The 27667-nt window shown below is 40.6% G+C and overlaps 1 protein-coding gene across 1 annotated transcript; it reads right to left on the bottom strand.

Moving 5' to 3' along the window:
- Window positions 1-363: 363 nt before the first annotated feature.
- On the bottom strand, window positions 364-27484 carry LOC115781433 (kielin/chordin-like protein). Its single transcript, XM_030731073.1, has 47 exons — window positions 27317-27484; window positions 26005-26525; window positions 25571-25643; window positions 24448-24725; window positions 24293-24353; window positions 21243-21319; window positions 20937-21074; window positions 20675-20797; window positions 20461-20530; window positions 19684-19766; window positions 19511-19604; window positions 19350-19429; window positions 18544-18629; window positions 18344-18434; window positions 18091-18190; window positions 17918-18003; window positions 17603-17696; window positions 17368-17517; window positions 16799-16905; window positions 16620-16713; window positions 16355-16528; window positions 16181-16263; window positions 16003-16096; window positions 13743-13925; window positions 13466-13636; window positions 13199-13372; window positions 13018-13100; window positions 12855-12945; window positions 12697-12779; window positions 12450-12623; window positions 10326-10584; window positions 6215-6297; window positions 6025-6118; window positions 5782-5955; window positions 5559-5641; window positions 4684-4804; window positions 4506-4588; window positions 4212-4311; window positions 3996-4084; window positions 3429-3531; window positions 3145-3287; window positions 2707-2879; window positions 2509-2620; window positions 2323-2424; window positions 2053-2217; window positions 1644-1944; window positions 364-983 (listed from the first exon to the last, which is right to left on the bottom strand). The coding sequence occupies exons 1-47, from the start codon at window positions 27420-27422 to the stop codon at window positions 727-729; spliced, it is 6264 nt and encodes a 2087-aa protein (XP_030586933.1). The 5' UTR covers window positions 27423-27484; the 3' UTR covers window positions 364-726.
- Between the last annotated feature and the right edge of the window lie 183 nt (window positions 27485-27667).

The following is a 27667-nucleotide window of genomic DNA, read 5'->3' as shown; positions in this document are numbered from 1 at the left end:
GAATGGCTGCTATCTTGGGCAGGTAAGCCTTGTAAAAGAGACCTCAGTGGGACTTCCTGGTTTAATAAAGATATTAATCAGGGCATTCTTGTGGTTAGATTGATAAGCAAGTGATGAATGGAACTGATGGAATAAATTTATTCTTGAATGCTGCTTTCTGTATACATTGAATTGTAAGGCTATTTCACATGTTCAGCTAACCTGATGAGTACTCACTAAAATACACCCCAGCAGTTAAATAATATGAATGCAGAAATGATAGCATTGACAAGGGGTAATGAAATATTACCAATACATTTGTCACTGAACAGAACAAATAAAGCAGAAATATTAGTGAAACTTTTATTTGTAAAATGGAGAAAGAAAAGAGTACCTGAGATTATGTGGCTTTCTGTATGCTTTCTGCACAGCCAGACACTGCACACAGTGCTAAAAATTTAACCTGCACAGTAAACACATTTTGATAATTGATACTATTAAAAAAATATAAAGGCCACAACATTTCAATAAATGTATTTAAGTATGGAAAAAATAAACGTAGAATTAAATGACAACTCTTTATGTACTATAAATATTCAGTGTTACATTAAACAACATTTATTAAAACACTTCAGTCAGTTTGCAGAGTCCATAGATCATGGCGATTCATCTGGAAATATTCTCATTTCAGACACAGGTATACAGTAACACAAGGCCGATGCAGAGATGACGCTGCATTGTGTGAGCTTACAAGTGAGTGTCCACTTGTTTAGTGAGTGGGGAGTTTGAGGGACTGCCATGAATGATCTTAGGGCACTTTTCTGGTGGTATGCAGTAGTTGTTGTGTAGGACCAGACCAGCGGGACACTGACAGCCTGGAACACAGGGCTTGAAGCAGTGGCTTTCTATCACTCCCAGAGGTACATCAACATTAAAGCAGGTTACAGGACAAGGGGGCCCGCACTCGTCAAACACGAAACCCCTCTCCACTGGGCAGCCCACAGCTGTGGAAGACAGGAGCAAAGAAAAAAAAAAATAGTGATACACTGTGACCACTATAGCCTCAAGGAGATAACATATTTTGACCTTTCAGCAGAAATTTTCAGGTTGCTGACAACAGTGAGGCCTCTGGCTGTTTATTTTTGCTTCAGATTGAATTGTGTTGCATTACTTCCTTATAACACTAAACTATTTAAAGTTAGGGTAGTTAAGCTGCCTCCATACAGGAAGCAATTTGCTTGTTGCACATGACTTTGAAGCTGACAGTTGGTCTCCAGCAGACATGCCAGTCTTAGGATGCCCAGGTAACAAGCACAGACCTCTGTTTGTGGAAGTCAGGTAGCCAATCAGATCATAGGGCTATAACAAGTTGTTTCAGACCAACAAATCAGGATATTTTTTTAAACTGTCAGTCAAAGCTGCTTCAGTGGAGTCTTCGGATAAAAAATGTGGAGACTGAACTGAGCAACTTATTCAGTCAGAAACAACTGAGGTTAATTATGACAAATAATACATAATTTGATGAATTTCACTTGCTGATAGGTGCTGTTCAAAGTCACTCCTATTTCTGTTTAGTGCAGTATAATTTTGCTTTATTATTTGCGCAATGACAATAAAGGCATTCTATCCTAGAGTATATTTGCCACTCTCTGTGCTTCACTCACCGCACAGAGATGCACTCCTCCACTGCAGGATGACTCCTGCTGCTCTGCACTGACTGGCATAGGCTTCCAGTGTGTCACAAAGACAGTCATCAGTATTGGCACCACAAGCGCAGAGGTCATACACACAAGCTCCGTACCACTGTTCAGGAGGCACCACGTGATGACAGGGCTTAAAGACAGCAGACTTCAGGATTTTACAGCGAGTATTGGCCCCCTTCTTGGCCTGGAAGCCTGCATCCTTACAAGGGTCAACATTCTCACCAGGATGACAAGATGATTGGAAATTGCTACCATTTCTGACCTTAAATGACAAAAAGTTATTTAATTTGCACACAGTCAAAATTAGCAACAATTTATGTTTTTTTTTTTTTTATTGAGCCTCTCTGTTCATGCTGTGCATTGATTTTACCCTCCAGCTGTTGCCAAAGTCAGACTCTGACAGGCTGATTTGTCCATTTGGCATCCGGAGGTCATCCTGGTAGTAGTTGTTGAAATTTCCACAAAGACCACAGGTATGGCCCTTGTAGGAACCTGGCACACTTACTTCCACATGTGAACGAGGACTCCACAGCACCTAAGATGGACGAGTGGATGAACTGATGTGTTACAAAACTGGGAGTGACCAAAACTGCAACAAGGTAAAGAGACAAAAAAAAAAAAAAAAGCGAGAATACTATACCTTTAGACCAATGTTAGTGTTAAGTAAGATTGTGTTGGTTTGTTGTTCAATATAAATGTATGGTTCCCTGAGGAATGGCAAAGTCACAACCTCATCATTCACCTGGATAGCAGAAGATGGATGAGAGAATGCACAAAGCATAAAACTCCCTGTATAAAACCCTTTAAAGCCTATTTACATACAAACCTTCACAACCCAGTCCTGCAGTAACTGCACTGTGACATCACCTAAGAACACAGTGACCTCTTTAGTCCAAGACACTCCTTTACGTCCACGATCATCATTTGTAGCATAAATACTGTAAAAAAAAATGATTTGTTTGAACAAAAATAATTCTTCTTTTTATACAATCAATTCTTTTAGGAATTGCTTGGGAAACCTCACCTGAAGTCTCCACTCTCACAATCTTGTGCCAGGACATATGTGCATGTTCCCTGAAAATGCAGCATTCGGCCATCGAAGGTACGGTAATGAGGATCGCCAAAGGCAATGCAGGTAGCTGGACGAGGAAGGCAATGAGGACAACACAAACCTGGAACAACTGCGGGCATCTCATCCTGACAAATAAAATAACAACAACAACCAAAAAAAAAATACTGGCTGTGTGAGAATATAATGAACCTAAAAAATTTAAAAAATGTCTGCATTGACAAAATTAGCTCTGAAACCAGCCAGTGCACAAACACAAATGAAAAATATCAGATTATTACTGATTCTCTGCAAACCGATGGGGTTTGCAGATGAAATACCAAGAAAGTGTGTGTGTGTGTGTGTGTGTGTGTGTGTGTGTGTGTGTGTGTGTGTGTGTGTTTAAATGCTCACATTTGCACAGGTGAGGAGAGGGCATCGTTCACTGTGACAGTGTACATCTCCAGACACACACGTACAGCTGGTGCACTCGTCCACCTCCCAGTGTTCATTGGAGTGATACACTGTCCCCTGGTACAAACACGACACCTCTGAGTCTACAACGCATACACACACGAAAATTTAATCTTTGAAAAGAATACATCCATCCTAATATCTGTGGTGCTAAAACAAAGTCACACCCTTCCAATGTTGAAAACCCCAAAGAGAAAAGGTAGCAGTTTTTTGTTTTGTTATACCTTGACATTCATAGCAGCATTTCCCAGGAAGTTTCACTTGCTTTTGGCCTTCCAGGCAAATATCAGGTAAACACTCTTCAATGCTGCACTCAATGTGGCCCCACTGAGGATGCAACCAGAAACAGATTTCATAAGAAAATAATCCCAAAAGTTTAAAAAACAAAAACAAAAAACCCCAACACGGTCTAGTTTAGAGAATCTATTTTGTAATATAACATCTAAGGGCATCATGTTGGTGCAAATCCAGGGTTTGGCCTTTCTGTGCAGTGGTTTAATGTTCTCTACATGGGTTCTCTCTGGGTACTCTGCCTAACTCCCACAGTCCAAACACATACATGGAGTTACACCCATGACCTTGAATTGGATAACCAGAAGAAAATGTATATATGTATGTATGGATGTAACATCTTATTAATATTAGACCTTCAATTAGGTGTACTGTGTTTTCATTAGCTTAGTGATCAGAATCAAGTCCTCAGTATAATACTGCTTGAGAGCACTGGACCTTTCTTTTAGTGTTTTACATGAAGTACTTCATGACAGTTGTCTGGATTTCTGATGACTTACAATACAGGTACATGTCACACAGTCATCGTTGCTGTCTTTCCAGCTGGTCCCGTTCAGTACGTGCCTGTTCTGATCCTCGATTATACAATCTGCAAGGAACATAGAAAAGCCAGCATAGATAGAGATGTTTTAATACCAAGAATCAAAATTTTAAGATTGCTGCTATTCTATCACATTATAGGGTCAAATTTGACTGCTTATGACATGAGCTCTTACCTTTACACACAGGGCAGCATGAGTCTGGGGAGGTGAACTGTTCATTTAGTGGGCAGGTGAGTGGTGGGCAGACTTTGTGTAAGCAAGTCCATGTCAGGTCCTACACAGGAGATGAAGACAGTCGCACTGTGGTCAAAAAATACCAACAACTCAACTGAAATATCGTTATTCTAAGTTTTTTTTTTTTTTTTTTTTTATTTCTTATCTACAATAGAATTCAAACATCACTCATTGGTCTTAAAAATATCACTGACATCTCTGTCGAGTGTCAGAAAAAAAATGTCATTGTCTTACCTTACATTGGCACGTAAAACAGGGGTCATCTGTTGCCAACACCTCGTTGCCAATCAGTGCAGTGGTACAGTTACTGAGAGGCTCTAAACATACACACAAATGTTACAGACCTCAGCAATACTATAGAGATAATATGTAGTCTAATTTATCTATTAATTGCTAATTTTTTATTACTGACGTGCACAGACAGGACAGCAAGAGTCTGGTCCAGAGAACAAGATGTTGCTCTTTGGACAGTCAACTAGACTGGGACACTGCTTTCGGTAACACTTCAAGTGCTGTTCTCCATCTGGCATCACCTGTGATACAGACAAAGTGGATTTTAACTACTACCAATTCTGCTATTACTATTTCTATTCTATTCACATGTTTTTAATCACACTGTGTGGACCCAAATAGAGGACGTGGGAGGCAGACTCAATAAAAGGTGAGCCATTCATTTAGGCTGCAGTGCAGACACACAGGAGAACAGAAAGGGAAACACACTGGGAACAATAACAGATGCTGCAACAGAGACTGAGGAGAAGATAGAATTTATACATAAAGGGTAACTGAGGAAGTGGGAACTGGAGAGAATGAGAAACAGCTGAACATAATCAAGTTAATCAACAAACAGGAAATAAAACCAAGACAAGGCACCAACGAGATGCTAACAGGAAATGACCCAGAAGATAACCAAACAGAGACAGAAAACCCCAGAAGAGAAACTCAAACTCAGAATTACTATTAACAAAGTATTCCACAAAAGAAGGCTCATATCTATCTATCTACATATACATATATATATATATATATATATATATATATATATATATATATATATATATATATATATATATATATATATATATATATATATATATATATATATATATCCTGTAATATTTAAGCCAAAAATATCTGATGAAATAATGAAATGAATGCAATGAAACTCTAATATTGTGACAGCCCTGTTTTACACATATTCAGTATAATCAGTAAGTTATATTAAACAAATAACCTAAACCAAAATTTCATAAGCACATTCAGGTATCTTTTTTACTTGGTTCATACCTCACATGTGCAGATCTGACAGGGATCATGGGCTGGATGGAAACTGTCCCCTGGGCCGTATACTCTGTCCTCAAATACACAGTCTACTCAAAAATAATGACACATTATTACAACACATATATTGTAATAATTTTATTTATCAAACTTATAGCTTATAGCTTTCACTACTGGGAGAGACTGTTGATAAACAGCACCTAAAGCAAATCTCATGTGAATTGCTTACCAGCACACACTGGGCAGCACTCCCCAGGCACCCTGATGAAGTTGACACATGGAGACAGACAGTGTACTTCAGAACAGGTGGTCACACCGTCCACGCACATACATGTCAGACATGGAGTGGAGTCTGCAAACCAGCTGCTGCCCTCTGCATGCTTCTCTCCCTCATAAACACAACCTGAGATGGAAAATTGAGTCACTGGCAAGCCAATTCTCTTATGCTTATAGATTTCATTGTTCTATTTACCTCTGCAACGAGGACAGCAGGCTCCTGGATCAGTCACCTGATGCATACAGGGGAGCTTAGGGCACTCAGGAATTGCACAATACACCTCACCTGCCTGCAAGAATATCACAGATCAGCACTTCTATACAATAAAGGTGGCAAATATGGAGAAGAATAAAACATAGATCTACAAAAATTTACAAAGCCAGACCTTGCAGGTGCAGGTGGAGCAGTGGTTTGAACTCAGGGTCCATGTCTGCCCATCGCTGAACTCCTGTCCATTCAGAATACACTCTGAGACACAAGACCAAGAGTAGAAGAGGAAGAAAACATTGAAGAAGTCAGTCAGAGTTGGTTGCGATGGTGTGTATATTGACTATTCTAGTACACAGAGGGATTACCAACCCAAAGATTAGGCCTGAGAAGATAAGCAGACCCTGAAACACTGACAAATGTGACATTAATACTGATGAGCAAGAGAACTGAAGGGAAAAACAATCAGTGAGTGAGGTATGGTTTAAAGGTAAATGTTAAACCGTGACAAAACATAGAAGATTAAGGGTGTAAAAGAAAAAACAATCAAGTTGTAGTGGAGGATATAATATCGGTTCTGTCAGAATTACCTTAGATAACATTATTCCAATTTTTTTCCACAGCTGCAGCAATTTAAATTTAGACATAATGTTGGATATTATGGGACCTCCCCATTATTCCACATTGAAAGCCTAAAGACAGGGACGTTAACACCAGGAGTCCTGACAGAACAGAGGAGGCATCAGTGACCGTAATCAAACTAATTAAGAGAGGAATAGCATTAATAGCACAAAATGGAAAATGTGGATGTGCAAAGGAGCTTGTGGGGTAACAGTAGCTGTATGCAGGGTGAAGCAGCTTAAGTAGCACATCCCATATGAGATTTGACCAGAAGAATGTGCAGAAGGGTATCAGCTGAGCCGTCACCTGATGTTGGCTGTAATTGAGATCTTCCAGGTTTTTAATAACACTGCAGGCAAAGTCATCGTTGGGATGAAGCCACACACATTGCAGCCTGCCAGGGAATGGTGCAAAGTGGTGGCATGTCCTGGATGCTGATCATGGTCTCTTTCTTTGCTGCCCAGTGGAAGGTCATATACGTGCAACTTCCTCTTTTCAGCTTGCTCTTCAGCCAGACGTAGGGTTTCTAAAGCTTTTTCTGCATTCTTGTACAACATTGTCTGGGACTTGTGGGATTCTGATGCCAGTGTCACTTCTCTGCAGATGGTGGACTCCACTGTCTGCATTGCTCTCATGTAGATGAGAGTATGTTCAATATTATGTGGTACCAAAGGTGATAAGAAAGGGGAGTCATGTGTTGAAGAGACCTCCTGTTGATCTCTGTTGCATGGTGGTTATACACAGAATTCCCTCTTGGGAATCCAAAAGGGCAAAAGTGCTATGGGCCCCACAGAAAATGCAGGTGGGGCTTTTTTTTTTAATGTTCAAACCAATAGAATTTGCACATAAGGTTGAAAGTATGCTTATATGCAAGTATGCTTGCTTCCCATTTCTATTAATGGTTAAATTTAGTTATTTTTGTTAATTTAACTGGTGGATCACATTTTTTATTTTTCATTTTGATTACTGTCCTACAGGTTATGCTGGGCGAACTGATGGATTTTCCATCCAGTTGCTTCATGAAGGTGCCACAGGCAGGGTTAGCTTAGATTATATCAGCAGTTTGTTACCTATTTATTTTACCTATTTATTTATTTTACACAATTGTTGTATTATCCATTAGACAACCAATAGACAACCATTAAATTCACTCACACATTTCATGTTGTAAGTACATGAAATGTGCAATCAAGCTTAGGCTGTTTTGCAGATCCCGGCAGAATCACAGTAATATGTTCTTTGGTTGTTCTTGTACAACTTTGAAAGACGAAAAAAGAAAACATTAAAGGACATTTTACAAAAGACAGACATGTTCTGACAAACAAAAGAAAGTATGAAATGATGTCACAACAAAGTAAAACATATATCGAAATGATCTCTAACATCTTTTCTTTTTGGCTGCTCCCTTTAGCGGCTGCTACAGCAGATCAACTGCCTTCATTTCATTCTATCCCTAGCATCTTCCTCTGTCACACTAACCCTCTGCACACCCTCCGTGCTACATCCATGAACCTTTTCTCTGGTCTCTCTCTTTTCCTTTTGCCTGGCAGCTCCATCTTCAGCATCCTTTGTCCCATATATTCACTATCCCGCATTTGCACATGTCCAAACCATCTCAGCCTTGCCTCTCTAACTTTATCTCCAAACTGCTCAACCTGAGGACTCTCTCCTTCACCTCTCTTGTGCACAGTCCATTGCTTTGGATGGTTGAACTTGTCCAACATCACTACCTCTGCTCCTTGTATTTTTACTGTTACACCTGCCTCCCTCTCATTCACACACATGTATTCTGTATTGCTTCTACTTTCGATCCTTTTCTCTCCAGAGCATACCTCCACCTCTCCAGGCTCTCTTCCACCTGCTCCCTACTCTCACTTCACATCCCAGTGTTGTCTGCAAACATCATAGACCACAGAGACTCCTGTCTGACCTCATCTGTTAACCTGTCCGTCACCAATGCAAACAAGGAGGGGCTCAGAGTCGATCCCTGATGTAATCCCACCCCCACCTTGAACTTATCTGTCACTCCTGCCTCACTCCTCACCCCTGTCATACATGTCCTGGACCACCCTCACATATTTCTCTGCAGACATCCTAATGCAGTATCACAGTTCCTCTCTTGGCACCCTATAATATGCTTTCTCTGGATCCACAATAACACAATGCAACTCCTTCTGAACTTCTCTGTACTTCCCCATCAGCACACTCAAAGCAAGCATCACATCTGCAGAGCTCTTTCTCAGCACGAAACCATACTGCTGCTCACTGATCATCACCTCTCTTCTTAAACTAGCTTCAACAGCTCTTTCTCATAGCTTCATCATATGGCTCCTCACCTTTCTTCATTCATTATCATTGAAATAATCTCTAAAAAATAAAAATTAAATATAAATACACAGTACCAGTCAGAAGTTTGGACACACTTTCCCATAGATATAAATGGGGGAACATGCCCAAACGTTTGACTGGACCTGTATAATGCTAGCGTATAATATTCAACAAGACTAGTAAGCTTATCCTTCAGTTTGCAGATTTCTTCATTAGATCTATCTGAAATCTAAAGGACTGGTCACTGGTCACTGGACATTCTCTCAGCCCAATTTCTCATCGGCTGTATTTACGCAGCTCTAAACTTAACTGCATTTGGGCTTTCTCTGTTGTTTTTTTTTTTACATTTTTATTTCCCTTTAAAACTTTTAAAACTGGTCTATTTCTCAGAGATCATTTTCTTTATTCTTCCTTTTTCAAATTGCCAGCTAACTAAAATGTCAAACCCTTAAAATATTAAGTTAAATCCTAAGACTGCACAGTTCCACAGACCTTTGACAGCACACAGCAACAGTAATTGGGTTTTCAAATGGATCCCTGATCTCTTAGTATAATTTGAATTTGTCAGTAGCTTGTGTGTCCTTGATATGGGAAAAGGGATCATGGGACCAAAGTGTTGAGAAATCACCCAAAGTCCTGTATTCCCAGAGTTTGCTGCTGTGGTGTTTTCTTTTTTGTTTGTTTGTTTTTATTGAGTATTTTAGTACCAATCCAGAGAAAGCTGAGCCAGCCCTGACCCACTGACAAAACATAACATTTACACAAGAGGATGGGAAGGGACAGCAATCAGCGGGTGGTGTATGGTTGACAGGTGTTAAACAGTGACAAAAGGTATAAGGTCAGGTGTCTGGAAGACAATAACTGTGTGAGTTTCAAGCATGTTCAAGGACTAAACAAAGACTTATGAAGGTAAAATAAAGTCGTGACAGGACTGAAAGGTCAAACACTCCAGGGGTAGGCAACTGCCTTCTTGTTAAGGGGAGTGTAACCAGGAACAACAAATCAGAGATTCAGAGTTTTGATAAGTGAGTCTGTCTTAATATTCTTCATCCAAAGTAAGCAGATTTCCAAATTAGTCGATAAAAGATGAAAATGTCTTTTGCGTCTGTAATTTTTGTGATCAGGTGCTTGGATTCAAACTGTATTTATACTCTTTGTACTTCTGGGAATTTCTGTTTAACAGCGTACAAATAAATGCTTGAAAATACTACAGATTACATACTAATGCAGGTTAACTGTTCAGTAAAGCCCTTGTTAGATATAAAAGGTGAATACATATGGAGCTCTATCTTTCCTAATAATAAATTGTCAGCTGATGTGTTTATAATTTCAGGATGTACCTGAGCACGGTCCTGAGTGGGAAACATGTTGAGCACATGGTGTTTGTTGGCAGTCATTGGGCTCACATTCAACAGTGCCCCTGACACAGGTGCAGCGCTGGCAGTGGCTGGATGAGGGCCTGAAGATGTCACCATTGGAGTAAACAGTATCCCCATAGAGACAGGAGTCACAGGCGGGGCAGCAATCCCCAGGACGTGTCACTGGATGACTACAGGTGATGCTTGGACAAGACTCACGCTCACATACCACATCACCATTCTACACACACAATCACACACAAAAACACAAGTGCAAATTATTGCCCATTAAAAAGTCAGTTATAATCTGGTACAACTGGAGATGGAAAAAAAAAAAGGAGTGGTAGGAAATAAAATAAATCATCCAAATTTTAATGACTGATGGGGCTAGGGTGGTGATAATAGTAACAATAATGATAATAATAGTAGTAATGATAGAAATAATTATTCTTGAGTAAGACATACTATTCAGGTTCTTTACACCTGACTATAAAAAGTTTGTAGCTTGCTTCTTTCAAGCGCCCATAGTTTGTCTACAAGAGGTTTCTCCACTGGAACTATTTTTTTTTTTTTTTAGCAATTTGAAGGCACATGTATGCTTACCGGCCACTTCATTAGTTACACCTTGCTATTGCCAGGGTGGGTCCCTGTTTCCCTTCATTATTTGTGGCATAGATTCTCTGAGGAAAGATTCATCAGAGATTTTGCTCCATATTGTCACGATACAGTAGCATCACATAGTTGCTGCAAATTTGTCAGCCGCCCATTTATGATGTCAATCTCCTGTTCCACCACATCCCAAAGGTGCTCTATTAGATTGGGATCTGTTGACAGTGGGGGTTATTTGAATACAGTGAACTCATTGCCACGCTCAAGAAACCAGTTTAAGATGATCTGAGCTTTGTTACATGGTGCGTTATCCTGCTGGAAGCAGCCATCAGAAGATGGGTACACTGTGGCCATAAAGGGATGGATATTGGTCAGCAATGATGCTCAGGTAGGCTGCACTGTTTAAACAATGCTTAGTTGGCACTAAAGGGTTGAAAGTCTATAAAGAAAGTATCCCCCACTCCACTACACCAGCAGCAGCCTGAACTGTTATTACAAGGCAGGATATTGTTTATGCTCAATTTTGACCCTACCATCTGAATGTTGCAGCCGAAATCAAGACTCATTAGATCAGGCAATATTTTTCCAATCATCTATTATCCAATTTTGATGAGCTTGTGTAAATTATTGCCTCAGTTTCCTGGTCTTGGCTGACAGAAGTGGTCTTCTGCTGCTGTAGCCCATCTACTTCAAGGTTCAACATGCTGTGCGTTCAGAGATGGTCTTTTGCATACATACGAGTGGATATTTGAGTTACCGTTGCCTTCTTATCAAAACCAGTCTGGCCATTCTCCTCTGATCTCTGATATCAACAAGGCATTTTTGCCAAAAGAACTGATGCTCACAGTTTTCTCTTTTTCTAACTCCTAGAGATGGTTGTGTGGGAAAATCCCATTAGATCAGCAGTTTCTGAAACACTCAGACCAGCCCCTGTCTGTTACCAACAACCATGACACTTTCAAAGCCACGTGAATCACCTTTCTTCCCCCATTTTGATGCTCGGTTTGAACTTGAACAGGTTGTTTTGACTATTTCTACATACCTAGATGTGCTGAATTGCTGCCGTGTGATTGGCTGATTGGATATTTGTGTTAACAAGCAGTTGAGCAAGTGTGCCTAACAAAGTGGCCTGCGAGTGTATATTGGTACAGATAGTATTCAAAGTTCAAAAAGTGGAATGTGGTGCAGGGATGACGTTGATGCATTTATACTTTTTGAAAGATTTTATTTTTTGGTTTGATTACAGGAGTTCACTGGAATCATTTGTAACTGGTGCATATCAAATTACAGTTGCCATCCACAAGCTACAAACTTTCAGAGCATACAGGATCCGAAATACCAGATCCTGGACTGGTTCGTTAATATAAACCTGTAATCTCTAAAGTTTCTGATTTATTTGCTATCTTGCTGTATTTTCCACATGCTCTTTCCCACAACTTTAACATTATTGATGTCCAATCTACAGTTGATACAGTTGATAATTATGCACGGCAGTACCTGACAGGAGCAGCGCTGACAGCTCTCTGTAGGGTGTGGAAACTGTTCTCCACTCAAACAGTCACGCCCATAGAAGTTGCATCCGTCACACACTTCACATGCACAGCTGTTGAGAGTTGGGTGTGGGCATGACACAATGGGGCACCTTCTCTGCTCACACACTACCTCACCTCTCTAAGGCACAAGAAACAGCAGCTGTGAGCGTGAACGGAATAAGTGGTTTAAATGATGTGCTTCTCTCACTCACTGAACATCTGCAGTCCTGGCACCTTTGTTGTTGTTCAGGGAGAATCTGTCCGTCAGCATAAGTCACACCTTCCAATTGACAACCTGCACACAAAGTGAAGCCTCACTTACCTACTTATTCCACTTAAGATGAGCTATGACATGTTGTTCGCTGGATACCATTACAGACGGGGCAGCCACAAGCATTTGCGACTGGATGAGCACAGAGGGTTTCAGGACACTGCTTCCTCCTGCATTGCACAGAACCTCTCTGTAAGAGAAATAACAATGACAATGGTGTCTAACGCAAGAAAGAATGTCTGTGTGGGTGTTTTGATGCTACCTCACAAACGCATTCAGAGCAAGGGTTTCCTGGGTCAGGGATGGACTGTCCATTGGGGATGACCACACCACTATAGGAACAGCCTGACAAATAAACACAGGTTTATTTTGTCATACTGTAATGATAGGAGTTCAGAACAAAAATCTGAGTGTGGGAAGAGTTAGCATTTAACCAAACATACGTTCACATTCTCCGCAGCATTGTCCGGGTGGTTTGTAAGGGTGCCTGCACTCTTCATTACAGGGTATCTTGGTGCAAGTGACATCCCCTCGGTAACACTGACACACAGCACAGGGGTCTCTGCCATCACTGAACTCAGACCCTTCAAGATATTCTCTACCATTGAACATGCAGCCTGCAAAAAACATGTACAGTTTGGTGCATTTAAAAACAGATATAAATGATTTCAACTGAGGCCAATGAGTGGGACAGTGTCTCAGTTACTCACCATCGCAGGACATGCAGCACTGTCTCTGGACTGGGTGGTTACAGTTGGAGGCTGGACAGCGTTTCCTGCGACATTGCACAGAGCCGTCACGGCAGACACACTCAACACATGGGTCTGATCTATCATCCCAGGTCTCCCCATTAGCTCGCTCCAGATTCTCATGTGAGCAGCCTGAGAGAGAAAGAGAGATATAGAGATCATTGAGAATAAATACACAGTGAATGACTGTATCAAATAGTAGCCGTTTGTCTTTATTTAAGAACATATCAGCTTGTACCTTCACAGGTCCGGCAGCAATCTTGTATGATGGGGTGAGAGCAGTGAGCGAAGGGGCAGCGCTTTCGCTTACAGTGAACTTTCCCGTTGGTGCAGATACATGATCGACAGCTGTGAGTCGGGTCGTCGAAACGCTCCATGTGTCTATAGGATCTTTGTTCATACGCACAGCCTGACAGAGGAGCTGAGGAACCACCAGAGAAATTACTTATAAAATGAACAATAACTCATAAAATCTTCCAATACTCAACTTCATAGACCATGGTGTAACTGATAATTTGCTATGCACAAACAACTAGTATTCCTCCTCCATTGCCACAGCAAATCATGTGCCTGTCACCGGGAGCTGTGTGGCAGGCGAGGTTGGACCCAGAAGGACTCATCGAGCACAACGTAACTTAAACATGGTTTATTAGAAGAGGGACAAGAAATAATAAACATAACTAAACTGGGCCTGGACGGGTGCTAGAACCAAACATAAAACTGTGGAGTGGGGGTGACACACAGCAAGGTACACACTGACGATGACACGACAAAGGACTAAGGGAAATCCACAGACAATATATACACAGGAGATAACGAGGGAACAGGCAACAGGTGGGGAGCACAGCTGTGGGAAATCGTAACAGGTGAGACCAGGAAGTAAAACTAAATAGAACATTAGATATGGACAAAGTAAAACAGAAAACAATGGAGTACTGAGACAGAGACGCAGATGTGACACAACACCAGGAATAAAACTAAATACAAAACACACAAGGCAAGGGATATGACACAGAGGAACAAACCTGGTACTGGAACACAGATGAGGGGAACAAAGGGAACCAGGAATGCAATAAAGGTAACTATAACTAATAACAGGACTCAGAAAACTAATAAATTAACAATCAAAAGCATAAAAACACAGTAGAATATCAATGAAAACAGATCCTAAGAGAACAAAACACAAAACGAAGGACCATGGCACTGTCTCCACTGCTCCCTATCTGTAGCATCCTCTTCTCTCACACCAATCTTCTACATGTCCTCCTTCACCACGTCCATGAATATCTGTGGTCTTTCTCTTTTCCTCCTGCCTGGCATCTCCATCTTCAATACCCTTTGTCCAATATATCCACTATCTCTCCTCTGCCCATGGCCAAACCATTTCAAGTTTGCCCTCCCTATCTTCATTTCCAAACTACTCAACCCGAACTGTCCCTCTGAAATACTCATTTCTAATCTTGTCTAATCTGGTCACTTCCAACAAAAAGGCTGTCTCCACTCCTCCCAGAACTCTGTGCAACATTCTTTCTTCTTCAGTGTCCACCATTTAATCCTCGACTCTGCCACTACTTGTTCCTCTGCTTAATTTCTAAAGTAAACCACCATCTGATGTTGCTTGGATACATTCTTCCATTGCAGTCTCTTATCTCTTTTACATTGCACCTTCTGATGTAGTCCACCTGTTTACACCTTCCGCCACTCTTATACATCAACCTATGTCCCTCCCTCTTCTTGAAGTATATGTTCACCACAGTTAATTTAATCCTTTTAGCAAAATCCACTACCATCTGTCCTTCCACATTTCTCTCTTAACACCATACCTACTCTGCATCTCCTCACCATTTCTGTTCCCTTTACCTACATGGTACCTACATGAAGTCTGCTCCAATCAACGATCTCTTCCCCCTGAGAACACTTCTTACCTCTTCATCCAGCTTACTCCAGAATTTCCTTTGATTTTCCATTGATTGATTTCCAGCTTCAAATTCATGATCTTGTCTCGGACTCACTTTACGTCCACTGTTCACATACACTTTCTTCATGATTAACGTTCCTCCATTATTCTTCCAATCTGTACCATGGTAAAACAGTTTGAATCCACCTCCTCCTGGCCTTGCTTCCCTTCCAGCTGGTCTTTTGTACACACAATATACCTACGTTCTTTCTCTCCATCGTATCAGCCAGCCAGCTCTCTTTTACCAGTCATAGTCCCTACATTTAAACTCACCCCCAAACTGCTGCCTTTCCTTCTCTCTGCTGCCTCTGAACACACCTTCCCCTTCTTGCACAAACGACCATCACTGGATAACTTAAAATGCTTTTTAAAACCCTATTTTGTGGCAAAACCAGCAAATTTGACTGGTGATTCTCTCATTCACTTTTTATCATCCAGTGACCACTGAAATGAAAATGAATTTTGGTAATGTTTTAAATAAGCTGCCCAAAACACTTCCCAGAAACTGGCCTAGAAAGACTTTGTTCTGGAATGTTCTTACCAGGACACTGGGGACAGCAGTCTCTCTGTGTGACAAGAGCGTTGGAGCAGGTCAGTGTTGGACACCTCTTCTTCAGACATTGGACATTTCCATTCTATGACAAACACAGATAGAAATCAAATCCAGCTTCAAGAGGGCAGCAGGTAATCGAATTCGATTTCTTACTCATTATTCTTACAGTGCAGCTGCATGTCCGGCATAGGTCAGTAGGATGGGGAAATTCCTGTCCATTGGGATATTCATTCCCTGCATAGCTGCAGCCTGCAGCAGTATAATGAGCAATATTGTAATTGTGAGATTCTAATTTCTCTGAATTATTTGCTTTCCTAATTGCAAATGTAATCATTCTCACCATTGCAGTTGTTCCGGCAGCATGTCCCAGGCAGAGGTGCATTACAGCGAGGCTCAGGACATTGTGCTTGATGGCAGTCAATCCTTCCACTCACACATGTGCACTCCTCACACGCACTCACAGGGTTGCGAAAAACTTCTCCATTGACAAACACACGGTTGTCATAGGAGCAGTCTGGCAGGAATGATAACCACACATTATACTCTCCTCACTCAGAACAGAATAAGATTACCTATGACATGAATCACAGTCTGGGTTTAGATACCTCGACATTTTGGGCAGCACTCTCCAGGTGGGGTGTATGAGTCTCTGCAGTTAAGTGGGGGGCAAGGTTGTGTCTCACACACAACAGTGCCACGCTGTGCAGAAGATGAAAGAAGATGTTAATGGGTGCAAAAGATGAAAAGTGCTGTGCAGTGTGTTTATGAATGCAAGCACTCTTACCAGACAAGTGCAGGTGTAGCAGGGTTGGTCTGGGGTTGTAAACCTCTGGCCGTTGTCATAGATACGATTGTTATAATTGCAGCTATCACACACTGGACAACAGGATCCTGATGAAATGGAAAAGAGAAAATACTCAGTTTACTAGTGCTTCTCAAAAAAATTGGGAAAAAGTTATTTTTTTAATAATTTAATCCAAAAAGATAAACTTCAACATATTATATATTCATTACATATGAAGTGAAATATTTAAATAATTTTCTAGTTCTAGTTTTAAATCTGATGATTATGGCTTACAGCTCATGAAAACCACAAATCCAGTATCTCAAATTATTAAGGCATAATCTTCAAAATGAAAACAAAAAAGCTTGGAATGCTGAATATATGAAAGTTTACCTTTTTGAATGAAATTACCAAAAAAAAAAAACCCAGAAATTTTTCACAAAGAACTTTGTCTTATTTTTTGAGACACACTAGAACACTCATCTGAAACAAAGCTAATTCTCTCTCACGCTCAGACACACATGCACGCACACCCATACCCATACACATATACATACACACAGTTTTACCAGTAATCCTGGTGGGATGCTGACAGTTAGTGGGGGGACACTGTGTGCGTGTACATAAGGCCTCTCCATTCACACAGGTGCAGCTGGAACACGGACCCTCAGGCTGCCAGTTGGAGCCCGCTTCATATTCGATTCCCTCCAATACGCATGCTACAATGAGGAGAGAATGTTTTTGTACAGAACACTCACTAATGAGTTGCACCTGCACTGTGAATGTGTGTGAGTCAGAAATTACTTTTGCAGACTGGACAACATTGGTGTGGGTCTCTAACAGGGTTGGAGCAGTGGACAGGAGGGCACTTTTCTTCATTGCAAAGTACATTTCCTCCCTAAACAGAGATGCAGCAAAAGAACTGTCAAAAGATATTGAGCGTGAAAAGTGTGGACTCAAACTGTGCTATAATCCAGAAAAGAGAGAGAGAAAAAAGCATGAAACAATTGTAGAATTATGTCTCCTGTCCAAAAATAAAGCAAAATGCATAAAACATGTATCTTGCTCTATTTCTGGACTATATACAATCTTTTTTGTGTGTATACCGCGCAAACTTGCCTTACACCTGCACTGCAGGCAGGGTCCACTCCCAGCAGGGGTGAACACTGTCCCATCTACATAAATCTGCTGTTCATACTCACACACTGGGGAACAAACACAAAAGACTGATTGAATGTTTCTGTAAAAGCTGAAATGTATGAGGAAACTGGATACATATTTATGACATTCACCAGTGCATGTGGGACAACACTCGTCTGTGTGCTTAGCTGGATGACTACAGTGTGGTGCAGGACATGATGCAGCCATGTTTTCACATGACACTTCACCTGCCTAACAGACAGAGACAGGAAGAAATTGAATACGTATCTCCAATTTCTCTATTTTCAGAAATTAAAGCACAACCAAGCTGACGCAAACATCACTGCTACTCTGAAAGGTAAACAGGTGTTGACAAGTTTCAGTCACATGAACCAAAAAACTCACAGAGCAGTGGCATTGCAGGCAGGGGTCTCTCCTGGATGTGAATATGTCTCCATTCATATATACTTCTGACTCATATTGACATTGCTCGCATCTACAGGTTTACATGAACATTGATTAAACATATTTAGAATCAATAGAAACAAAATGTGGGATAGTACAGGCTTAAAAGTGATATTGATGGTGTTAGGCAGGTTTGTTACCTTGGACAACACTCTCCAGCATGATGCACTGGGTTGTGACAAGACAACGCAGGACAGCGAACAGGTGAACATACCATATTTCCATCCTTTGAGAGAAAGAACACAGATAAAGTTATCCTTTATTGATTAATACATATTCAAACAACAAAACCCCCAAAACAAAACAGGTGGGCACAACAAACTGTGCCCCTGGCAGACATTTTAGCTAATTTGAATGTTGTTCATCTCACAAACATGTCACTCTCCACACATTCAATTACTGAGATAACACATAGGTCCTATTGTCCATACCCACAATTTTCCATAGGTTTAAAAAGTTGAACTAAAATAACTTTGTTATTTTTTGTGTTTATGAAAGTAAAGTTTCTCATGTTAAAATTAAGTATCCTGCAAATCCAGAATTTTGATTGGATCAGTTTCAATTTAAATCAAATTTAAGCATAAACAGATGCTTGTAATGACTGAACAAAAATACTGTCAGCTACCAGCGCTGCCCTCAGCCTCCTGGCAGTAGAAATTTTAGGTGGTCCAAATCCCCTTGAACACATAATTAGCAGGTCTCAGTAGATCCTAATTGGTCGTTACATTATGTGATTGGAATTATTATAGTAAGAACTCAGTCATCTGAAATGTTTAGCAGATGCATCCATGGTCTGAATTTGAACATGCCAGGTCACATGGTTCTTGAGTTATTATGTTTCAGAAAACTTGACCTCTGACCTTGACCCAATTATGGCAAAATTTAATCAGGTGATCTAGGAGTCACTGGCAATCTTCATTTCATCTTTCATAAGCTATAGACATACCACACATGTACACTCTTGACAGGGGTCTCCAACAGGCATCACAGCTCCATTAGGGAAGTCGTGTCCATTCACACCACAGCCTAAAAGACACACAAATAGACACACCGTCTCTACTGTCTAACACACATGCACATGCTGTTACACAAAGCAGTGAAACACACCATCACAGACTGGACAGCAGCTATTGGGAGGAGGAGCAGCAGGATTTCTGCAGCCAGTGTTACACTGCTCCCTCTCACAGTGAACTTGACCCTCCTGTTAGGAAGAGAGAACAGCATTATTAGGAATGAGAGACTAAATGAGAGCATAAGCAGATAGTTGGTGTCAAACTCACTGAACAGGAGCAGATATCACAAGGATTCTCCACCGACCTCCATGAGTCTCCGTGATTATAACTGACACCAGAATGGGTGCAACCTACAAACACATACCTCAGATTATTTCAGTATTCCTGTTTTTGTAGGTATGATGTCATTAAAATTTCAGTGCAAAATCCTACAGTGAAGAAAGAAAATCAACTCTATCTGTACAATAAACATGTTTCCACTCCAGTTTAACAGTTTTTAGCCACCATAACCCTTATTGCAAGAAAGGTGTTTTGTGTATAACTAGTTTATGACAACCTAAAACCAACAAGAGGGCACATTAATTATATATTCTTTCCAGATTTGTCAAGTTGTGTCAATTTTTGTGACATTCACAACTGAAAGTTTGATTACATGTGATGAAACCACCATGAACTGTTTCTTAAAGAGATAATAATAATAATAATAATAATAATAATAATAATAATAATAATAATAATAATAATAATAATAATAATAATTAGAGTTACATATTTTTTACCATGGCGATCTAATAAATAGCATGGATGTGATGAAGCAAGACATGCAGAGGATTGGTGTGAAAAAAGAGGATGCAAGGAATAGGGTGAGATGGAGGAAGATGATCCGCTGTGGGGAAGAACAAGTGATATAACGAATAGTCCAGACAGCGTTACCGGTGTGCATAAAATGAATTTGTATTTAAGTGACCGAATAAGGACTGCTGAATGTTTTTTTTAGTTTCTGTCAAATGCATTTTTCAGTAGACTTTTTTTCTCTTTCCTTACTTGTGGTTTGCTGTTCACAGCCTTCAGGTACATTCTCTTCTGAACAGGTAGGACACTCCCTGTTACCCCCCTATTCAAATGAAAAGAAACAAAAATGAGAGAAACGGTGAACAGAAAACAGGAACAGAGGACTTCTTTAAGCTAATTAGGTATTACTGATTGTCATTTATTGTGGCTGAAAATAAATGACTGTGGTTGAAAATCAAATACTCACCTCACATGTACGTCTTTGACAGTCAGGTACATTCTCCTCTTTGCAGTTCTGAACAGGGCACGCCTGGGGAGGGCATTCCTGGGGAGGACCTGGCTGTTGAGGACACGGCTGGGGAGGACACGGCTGGGGAGGGCCCCCGTTTCAATTGAAGAGAAACAAAAATGAGAAAAACAACAAACAGAAAAATGGGACCAACAGGCTTCTTCAAGCCTGTTACAACATTTTGAATGTAGCCTATTGTGGCTGAACATCAAATACTGACATTGCACGCTGGTGGTTGACAGTCAGGCACATTCTCTTCTTTGCAGTGCTGAATAGGATATGTCTGGGGAGGGCACGGCTGGGGAGGGCACGGCTGGGGAGGACAAGGCTGGGACGGGCACGGCTGGGACAGGCACGCCTGGAAAGGGCACGGCTGGGGGAGGAGCACCCCGTGTTAACCCCATATTCAAATGAAGAGAAACAAAAATGAGAAAGCAAGTGAACAGAAAAACAGGAGATGGCTTTAAGCCAATTAAATATTATTGATTGTCATTTATTGTGGTTGAACAGAACATCCAATACTCACATTGCATGAACTTGCCGGAGAGAAGCAATCTTCCACTAAATTGGATGCATTGTGAACAGGATAATCTGACTGAGTCCCTGGAATTGAAACAAAATCTTTAGCACGTACATTTTTTTTTTCTGCTTCTGCAAGTGTATGTTAGACTTTGGGGCAGGTGTGTGTTTTCTTTCAGTTTGTCTCTTGCTCTTTACTCGAAGGTGGAGAGATGGGGGGATTACCTGTGCCCTCTCCCAGTGAGAGAGCTGCCCTCTCCCAGGCTTGCGCTCTCGCATCTGGAAACTCACCTGCCTGCCCACTCTCCACTGAGCAAGCTTCTTTATTTCTGAGCCCCAGCCTGCCCCACCTTAGACCCAAACACACACACAGCTCAAGACTTAAAGCTTGAATTTGCTGAACACTTGCATCCTTCACCTCATTGCCGGCCTATGCTAACTACCTCACTTCATCTTTGCAGATCCTACCTGAACACTTCTATTGAAGTTAGCTGTCGCCCCAACAGTCACCTATTAGTTACTCATCCACTTCTTGTTTTTAAATAAACCTTTAAAATTTTTCAGCAGTTGTCTGAGTCTGCTCTTTGGGTCCAGTCTCTGGAAAACCATGACAGTGTATTTGTGCATCCTACATACTGGAGTGTATAATGTAGATAAGAAAATATAAATTAGGACATTTTTCTGGTATCACTCTTTGCTCTCTCTATTGCCACAGGTTTTCTTTACCTTTTCTCACTGAGTCACTGAGGAACATCTGCAATCTTTCCAGTAATGATAGAACAGCATGGCATGCACACACATGCGCACACAGACACATACACACATTTTATGGACTGTAACCATAACCAGGAGTGTCTTCAGACTTCCAGACATTAAGTCGTACAAGTCTATTAACACTGTAGGAGATTTACTGTGGGAGAAACAGAGCAAAGAAATCTGGACAGGATGTTAGTTTTCTGGGATTCCTCACCAAACAGATCAAATCATGGCCCTAATAACTTCCTCCATTATGTCTGCTCTGTTTAAAAGATTACGTTAGTATTTACAATACTTGGGCATTTAAGCTTTTAATCATTTTAATGACTCCAAAAGATTAAAACAATATGTTTTTGTGCAAGATAGGGCACTAATCACAGAGTAAGCAAGAGACTAGTGAGGCTACCTACTGTGCCAAAAGGTATTTCCTTTAGCAAGGGAAGCATGCATTTGATCAAAGTGTGAGGCAACATGAGTCCACTAGTGTGTGCCAGCTCAAGTGCCATTGCAGTCCTCTGGCTTCTGCAGAAGTGGCCTAAGTAAAAATGAATGAAGTGGCAGAAACAAGTGGCAAAGGAAAGTCAGTAGGGAGTAAGATGGGGGACAGTGGGCTGAATGTTGCATGATTCATGGGAAAATAAAGCAGAGTCCAACATCAGCAACAACCCCACACATTTGTTTCAAATGACAAGTGGTTTTGCGTAACTAGAACATTTACACCTTAATTTCAGTGCAACAACACATCATTGGCAAATTATCCAGTTGCTTATATGTTTATGATTAGAGGCTGAAACATCTGAACCTTTGCACACGGGTGTATATTCTATTTTGTATAATGAGCTGAGCGTGTTATTTCCCTTTGCTCACAAAGGAGATGTTGTCTTGATTGTAAATGTAATGCAGTGTGATGGTGGGAAGACCCTGCCTTGGTATGCTGATGCAGCATGGTCCTAACAAGCACCAGTCCCTACAGGCAGTAAAAGAGGGGAAATTACTGGTGTTTCCCGTGCAGAAAAGGAAGTCTTCCTAGAGATCAGAAGTAGGATTTAAAGCTTAGTGGCAATGAAATACAACATACTCCTTAACAGTTGTTCTCTGGAGACATGAAATTCCTACAAGTGTGGAGATGGGAGACATCTTAATCACAAATACTAGTTTTAAACCCCACTGACACGCCCATAGCCAGAAATCATAAATGCAAAACAAAGCACTGCATTTGGGCTCACTCAGTGCAGCAGACAAAGAAATATTCTACAGATAATCTAATCAATCAACCAATGAACTAAGAAAAAAAACTACAGCTTATAGGTGGGCAATTATTATAGGTGGGTTATTATTTGCAGCTATTCAGCTCAGAGGAGGGTTTTTAGCTACAGGCATAAAATGTAAGTAGCCTTACCTGAGAAAGGGTGAGAAAATCCACTGACAAGCATTTATAAGACTGAAATTAATTTTTGGTAATTTATTTCATAAAAATCTCCCAAAATATCTAACTGTACTTTTACAATCACCTTTTTAGCAGCACTGAGTCTTCTGTAACTAACAAAGCAAAAGCAGATGACAATGACAAGAAAATACTTCATATATTATAAGAAACTAACGGCAAATTATAGTAACACAAAACTCAACAGAAGGTGATTTCTAAGCATATCACTAATCATTTGTATTTGTGACCAACCTCAAGAAGTTCCTGAGCTCTGCCATGTAACTAAACACAAAGAAATAGCCAAAAGTGAAACAATATAACAACCAGAGTAGATGCAGCTGGGAAAGCACACGAGGACAAACATCACAGCATACAGACACCCCAGCAGCTCTTTGCAGCTCTGCTTTAACAAGCATTTAGAGCAACAGTGAAGTATCAGATAAACGTAAGCAAAAAGGAAAAGTTCAGGAATTCCTGAAGTCATCCTCTAGGAATCATGAATTTCATGCTAATCTATTCACCAACATCTCTTATAACAGTGTCACTAATACTGCCAAAAGGCCCCGAATACATTTTCACAACACAGAGGCTGGACAGCAGTGCGCTTCATAAGCATTATATGAAGCTACTCTAGTTGACTTCAGTGTGGTTCAAATATACCTATCTATGTTTGTGACACCCTGATCCCCTGGGGCAACAGAAACTGTGAAAGCCAGCAGGGTCAGAGGTCAAGACAAAACATGTGCTTCCATTTTGACCGAGGTTAGGCAGAGGCATGTGTGTTAATGTTGCTGACAGTAGATATGCAGATAAAGATAGATTTGTATGATTCTTTCATAAGTGCAACCAGTTTAAAGTTTGAAAGAAATAAAAACCTTGGCATTGTTCCTTCAGACATAACTCCAGGAAGCTCACACGATTCTGTAGTTCTTCATTCTGTTATAAAATAAAGAAAAGAATCCCAGCATGTCCTGTAATGTTTCATCATGTTATTTTTCATGAGAACTCACACACTAAGCACAATCGCTACCTTATTGTTGACTCTGTCCAGCATATGCGTCAGCTCCGTCATCCTCCTCTCTAGCTTCCTCAGTCTGTCATCTCTCTCTACCTGAGAAGCAGATGTTACACCTTGAGGAGATCCTCTAGGCTCCACTACCGCAGCTCTCTGCATCTGATCACTCTGGATGTCCGGAGGATGATGGCTGGTTTGCTCCTGTGATCTGTGTTTTGCTTGATGTTTACTGTGAGGGTGACTAGATTCAGTCCAGGAATCTGGGTTGTGTGTGTCTGAAGGAGCCGCCTCATCTAAAAGAAGAATCAGGCATTTGGTGGAACTCATGAGTACTGAATTACACAAAATTTTATGACACATTATAAGTTCTCACCACATGGCAACCCCCACAGCATGTCATCAAAAGTACAGGACCACTTACACATTAAGCATGCAAGAGCTGCTCAGTCCTGCAAACACATGCAATGAAGCAGCTGGCCCATAGTGTTTGTGCTATTGTTAATGCCAGAGGAGGTTTGCTACTATGCAGTTATTGAGTCAGCAAGGCACTGGTGACTTTTACACTAGCCTCAGCATTTTGCAACCCTGTCTCAGTAACTTTATGTGGTCTGCAACTTCATGGATGAGTTGCTGTGGTTCCCAAATGCTTTCACTTTAAAATAATACCACTTTAAGTTGATCGTGAAAGCTCTAGGAAGGAAGAAGTTTGGCAAACTGACTTGTTGCAATGTTGGCATCCTGTTACAGACCATGCTCAAACTCAGTGAACTCTTAAAAACGACCTATTCTTCCACAAATGTTTGCAAAGGCAGACAGTATTGCTGTGTGTTTGATTTTATACACCTGTGGTAATGGGACAGAAAACACCTGAATTCAAAGACTGACAGGTGTGACCCAATCCTTTTTGTTCCTATAGCATATATGTACCAGCGACATGTAGAGGCAACATATCAGTCATATATGCAATATGCATACAGCAGGTGTGAATGTGAGTGTGAATGGCTGTTTGTTTCTATGTGTTATCTCTGTGATAGACTGGCAACCTGTTCAGGGTGTGCCCAACCTTTCTTTTAATGAAAGCGGTGAGAAGCTCCAGCCTCCTTCATGAGTCTGATGAGCTGATTGAATCTTCTCTTACCTGTAAGATTGTTGCAGATCCACGGACGCCTTGGATATGCTTTCAGTGAAAGTTCAGCTGTTTTCAGATATCCCTGAATAAAAAAAAAATCAATCAGTGCAGAAAATATACAATGTAGTTTTGTTATGCAGAATAATGGAAGACATTTTGGGTATACTATATATAACTTTCAACAGCAGTTAAGTGGTTGTATTTTTTGTGTTCTCTCTGATGTGTTATTCAATATGTATTTATGTACATAGTACATCTAAGTGACTTTATTTCCTGATAGTGTGTTCAGCAAGAAACCTGTAATTACAAAGTATATAGGATGATATCTAATGTTGCCCAAAATAATAACATAGTACTATAAATCAAGATGTTTAAATTACATCTTTTTGTTCTCTCTCTGTGTGTGAGCATGCACATATATGCAGTATGCACTTGAAACTCACGCTAAATTTACTGTCTCTCTTTCCTAATGTGCTGCCAAGAGTGATGAGAACATCTTGAGGAAGCTCCAGGTTGATCTTGTTCTCACTTTCTATCGGTAAAACTGCAGCTTCTTGGCAGTCCACAAAAAATGCCAGTCTGTCAGGCTCCAGGCTCACAGCCAGCCATACCCATGTTTCACTGGAGAAAGGGTTTGTCCCTGGAAAATGAAAGCTGGCAAAACTGTGTGGTCTTCCTTCAGCCTGGTAGTCCAAACGAAGGGTGTTATCGAGGGTGGAGGAGATGATCTGGAGAATAGGCAAAGATGCAGACGCAGAGGAAAGAGAAAAAACAGTGCCAGTGGATCGAGGTGCCTGGCGTGCCACTACATGAACACCCATGCTACCCTGAAGGTTGGAGTACAGGAAGTGAGAATATTCAGCAGGGAGCGTCAGGTGGGGTGCTCTGGGACGTAGTTTATATATCATGCTGCTGGTCACATTTTTTCGGTGAGGGATGTTTAGGGCTTCCACAAGGTCAATCACTAGGAAAGAGATAAGAGAAATACTGTGACATACACATCCATACAGCATGAGATCTGGAGGATGACACTGTGGTTTCTGGATTGCGATGACTGTGAGGCTTTGTGAGAGAGATAATTACAATGAAATCATTCACCTGCTGATCACACACTGCTGCCTCACTGACATTAACCCAAGATGATACAGTCAGTCTGATCTGTCTCAAGTTACGACACTATTTAAATCTGGAGATAGCTCTTCAGAGCTAAAATCAGAAACTGCAAATTACAATAACAGCTTGTTTTGGTTCATAGATCTATTTATATAGTGTCTAATTATTGTGAAGTAGATGTACATGTATGCAAGGTGAACTGCACTGCTGGTGGCATTTCCAAATTTTGGTAGGAAATATTGAACTTTTTCCTACAATTACAACCACAGTTTCTTTGAAAATTAATACTCTTAATATAAACATAAGCGAGAAAGGATAAAAAAAAGCAATAAAATGTTGCTTCTTCATTAAAAATCAGTAATTCATAATGTAATTAAAAACTGTAATATATAGCATTAATTAAATGGTGACTTTACTATTTTGACTTTGAATTCTTTTGGACAGCTTTACTTTAAATTGCTCTTAGGGACTTAAACAGTGTAGCAGACTATTGGCCAAAGTAAAATACCCTTTATGTACGATTCCTGGAGATTAATTCCGCAGATTAATTTACACATATGACTTAAAATGATCATTTAAAAAAGTTCAACCAAAACAGCAAACTAACCAATCCGTGGCCCCTGTGACCCTTCGTTATCTTACCATTCTCATGATTTGCACTAGATTGTCCGTCCGCGAAGAACGCAGAGACGCAGAGCAAATGTATCTGCAGCAGCACAACCGCTCTCAGTTTTCTCTCCATTCTCATCAAGCAAAAGAAAAAAAGCTGCAATCAAAATCCAAACACTTTACACAAAAAGAACAGCGTTTATCGTCATTTCAGCCATGGACCATAGAATTTAACGTTCAATATGTCACTGCTTCGTAAGCAGACGTCTCCAAAAAGCGCTCAGGAAACATGAAACATCTGGATGCCAGTGTTGCCAGATACTGCAGATGGTTTCAAGTCCAAAGGTTAGTAAAAAATATTTAAATAGCTATTATACTACATGC

The sequence above is a fragment of the Archocentrus centrarchus genome, chromosome 6 (assembly GCF_007364275.1).
Source record: "Archocentrus centrarchus isolate MPI-CPG fArcCen1 chromosome 6, fArcCen1, whole genome shotgun sequence".
In the NCBI taxonomy this organism is placed as follows: domain Eukaryota; kingdom Metazoa; phylum Chordata; class Actinopteri; order Cichliformes; family Cichlidae; genus Archocentrus; species Archocentrus centrarchus.
Note: the sequence above shows the minus strand (reverse complement) of the source record. Positions and strands in the feature narration are given on the sequence as shown.

What these genes read in the sequence shown, in the direction of transcription:
- LOC115781433 (XM_030731073.1), bottom strand. Translation starts at nt 27,422, where the DNA reads ATGAGAATGGAGAGAAAACTGAGAGCGGTTGTGCTGCTGCAGATACAT. An exon ending in CTGCTGTCCCCAGTGTCCTG is followed by an intron (nt 13,926 to 16,002) that starts GTAAGAACATTC and finishes GTGGTTCCTCAG; the next exon opens with CTCCTCTGTCAGGCTGTGCG. An exon ending in TGGCTGCCCCGTCTGTAATG is followed by an intron (nt 12,780 to 12,854) that starts GTATCCAGCGAA and finishes CTTTGTGTGCAG; the next exon opens with GTTGTCAATTGGAAGGTGTG.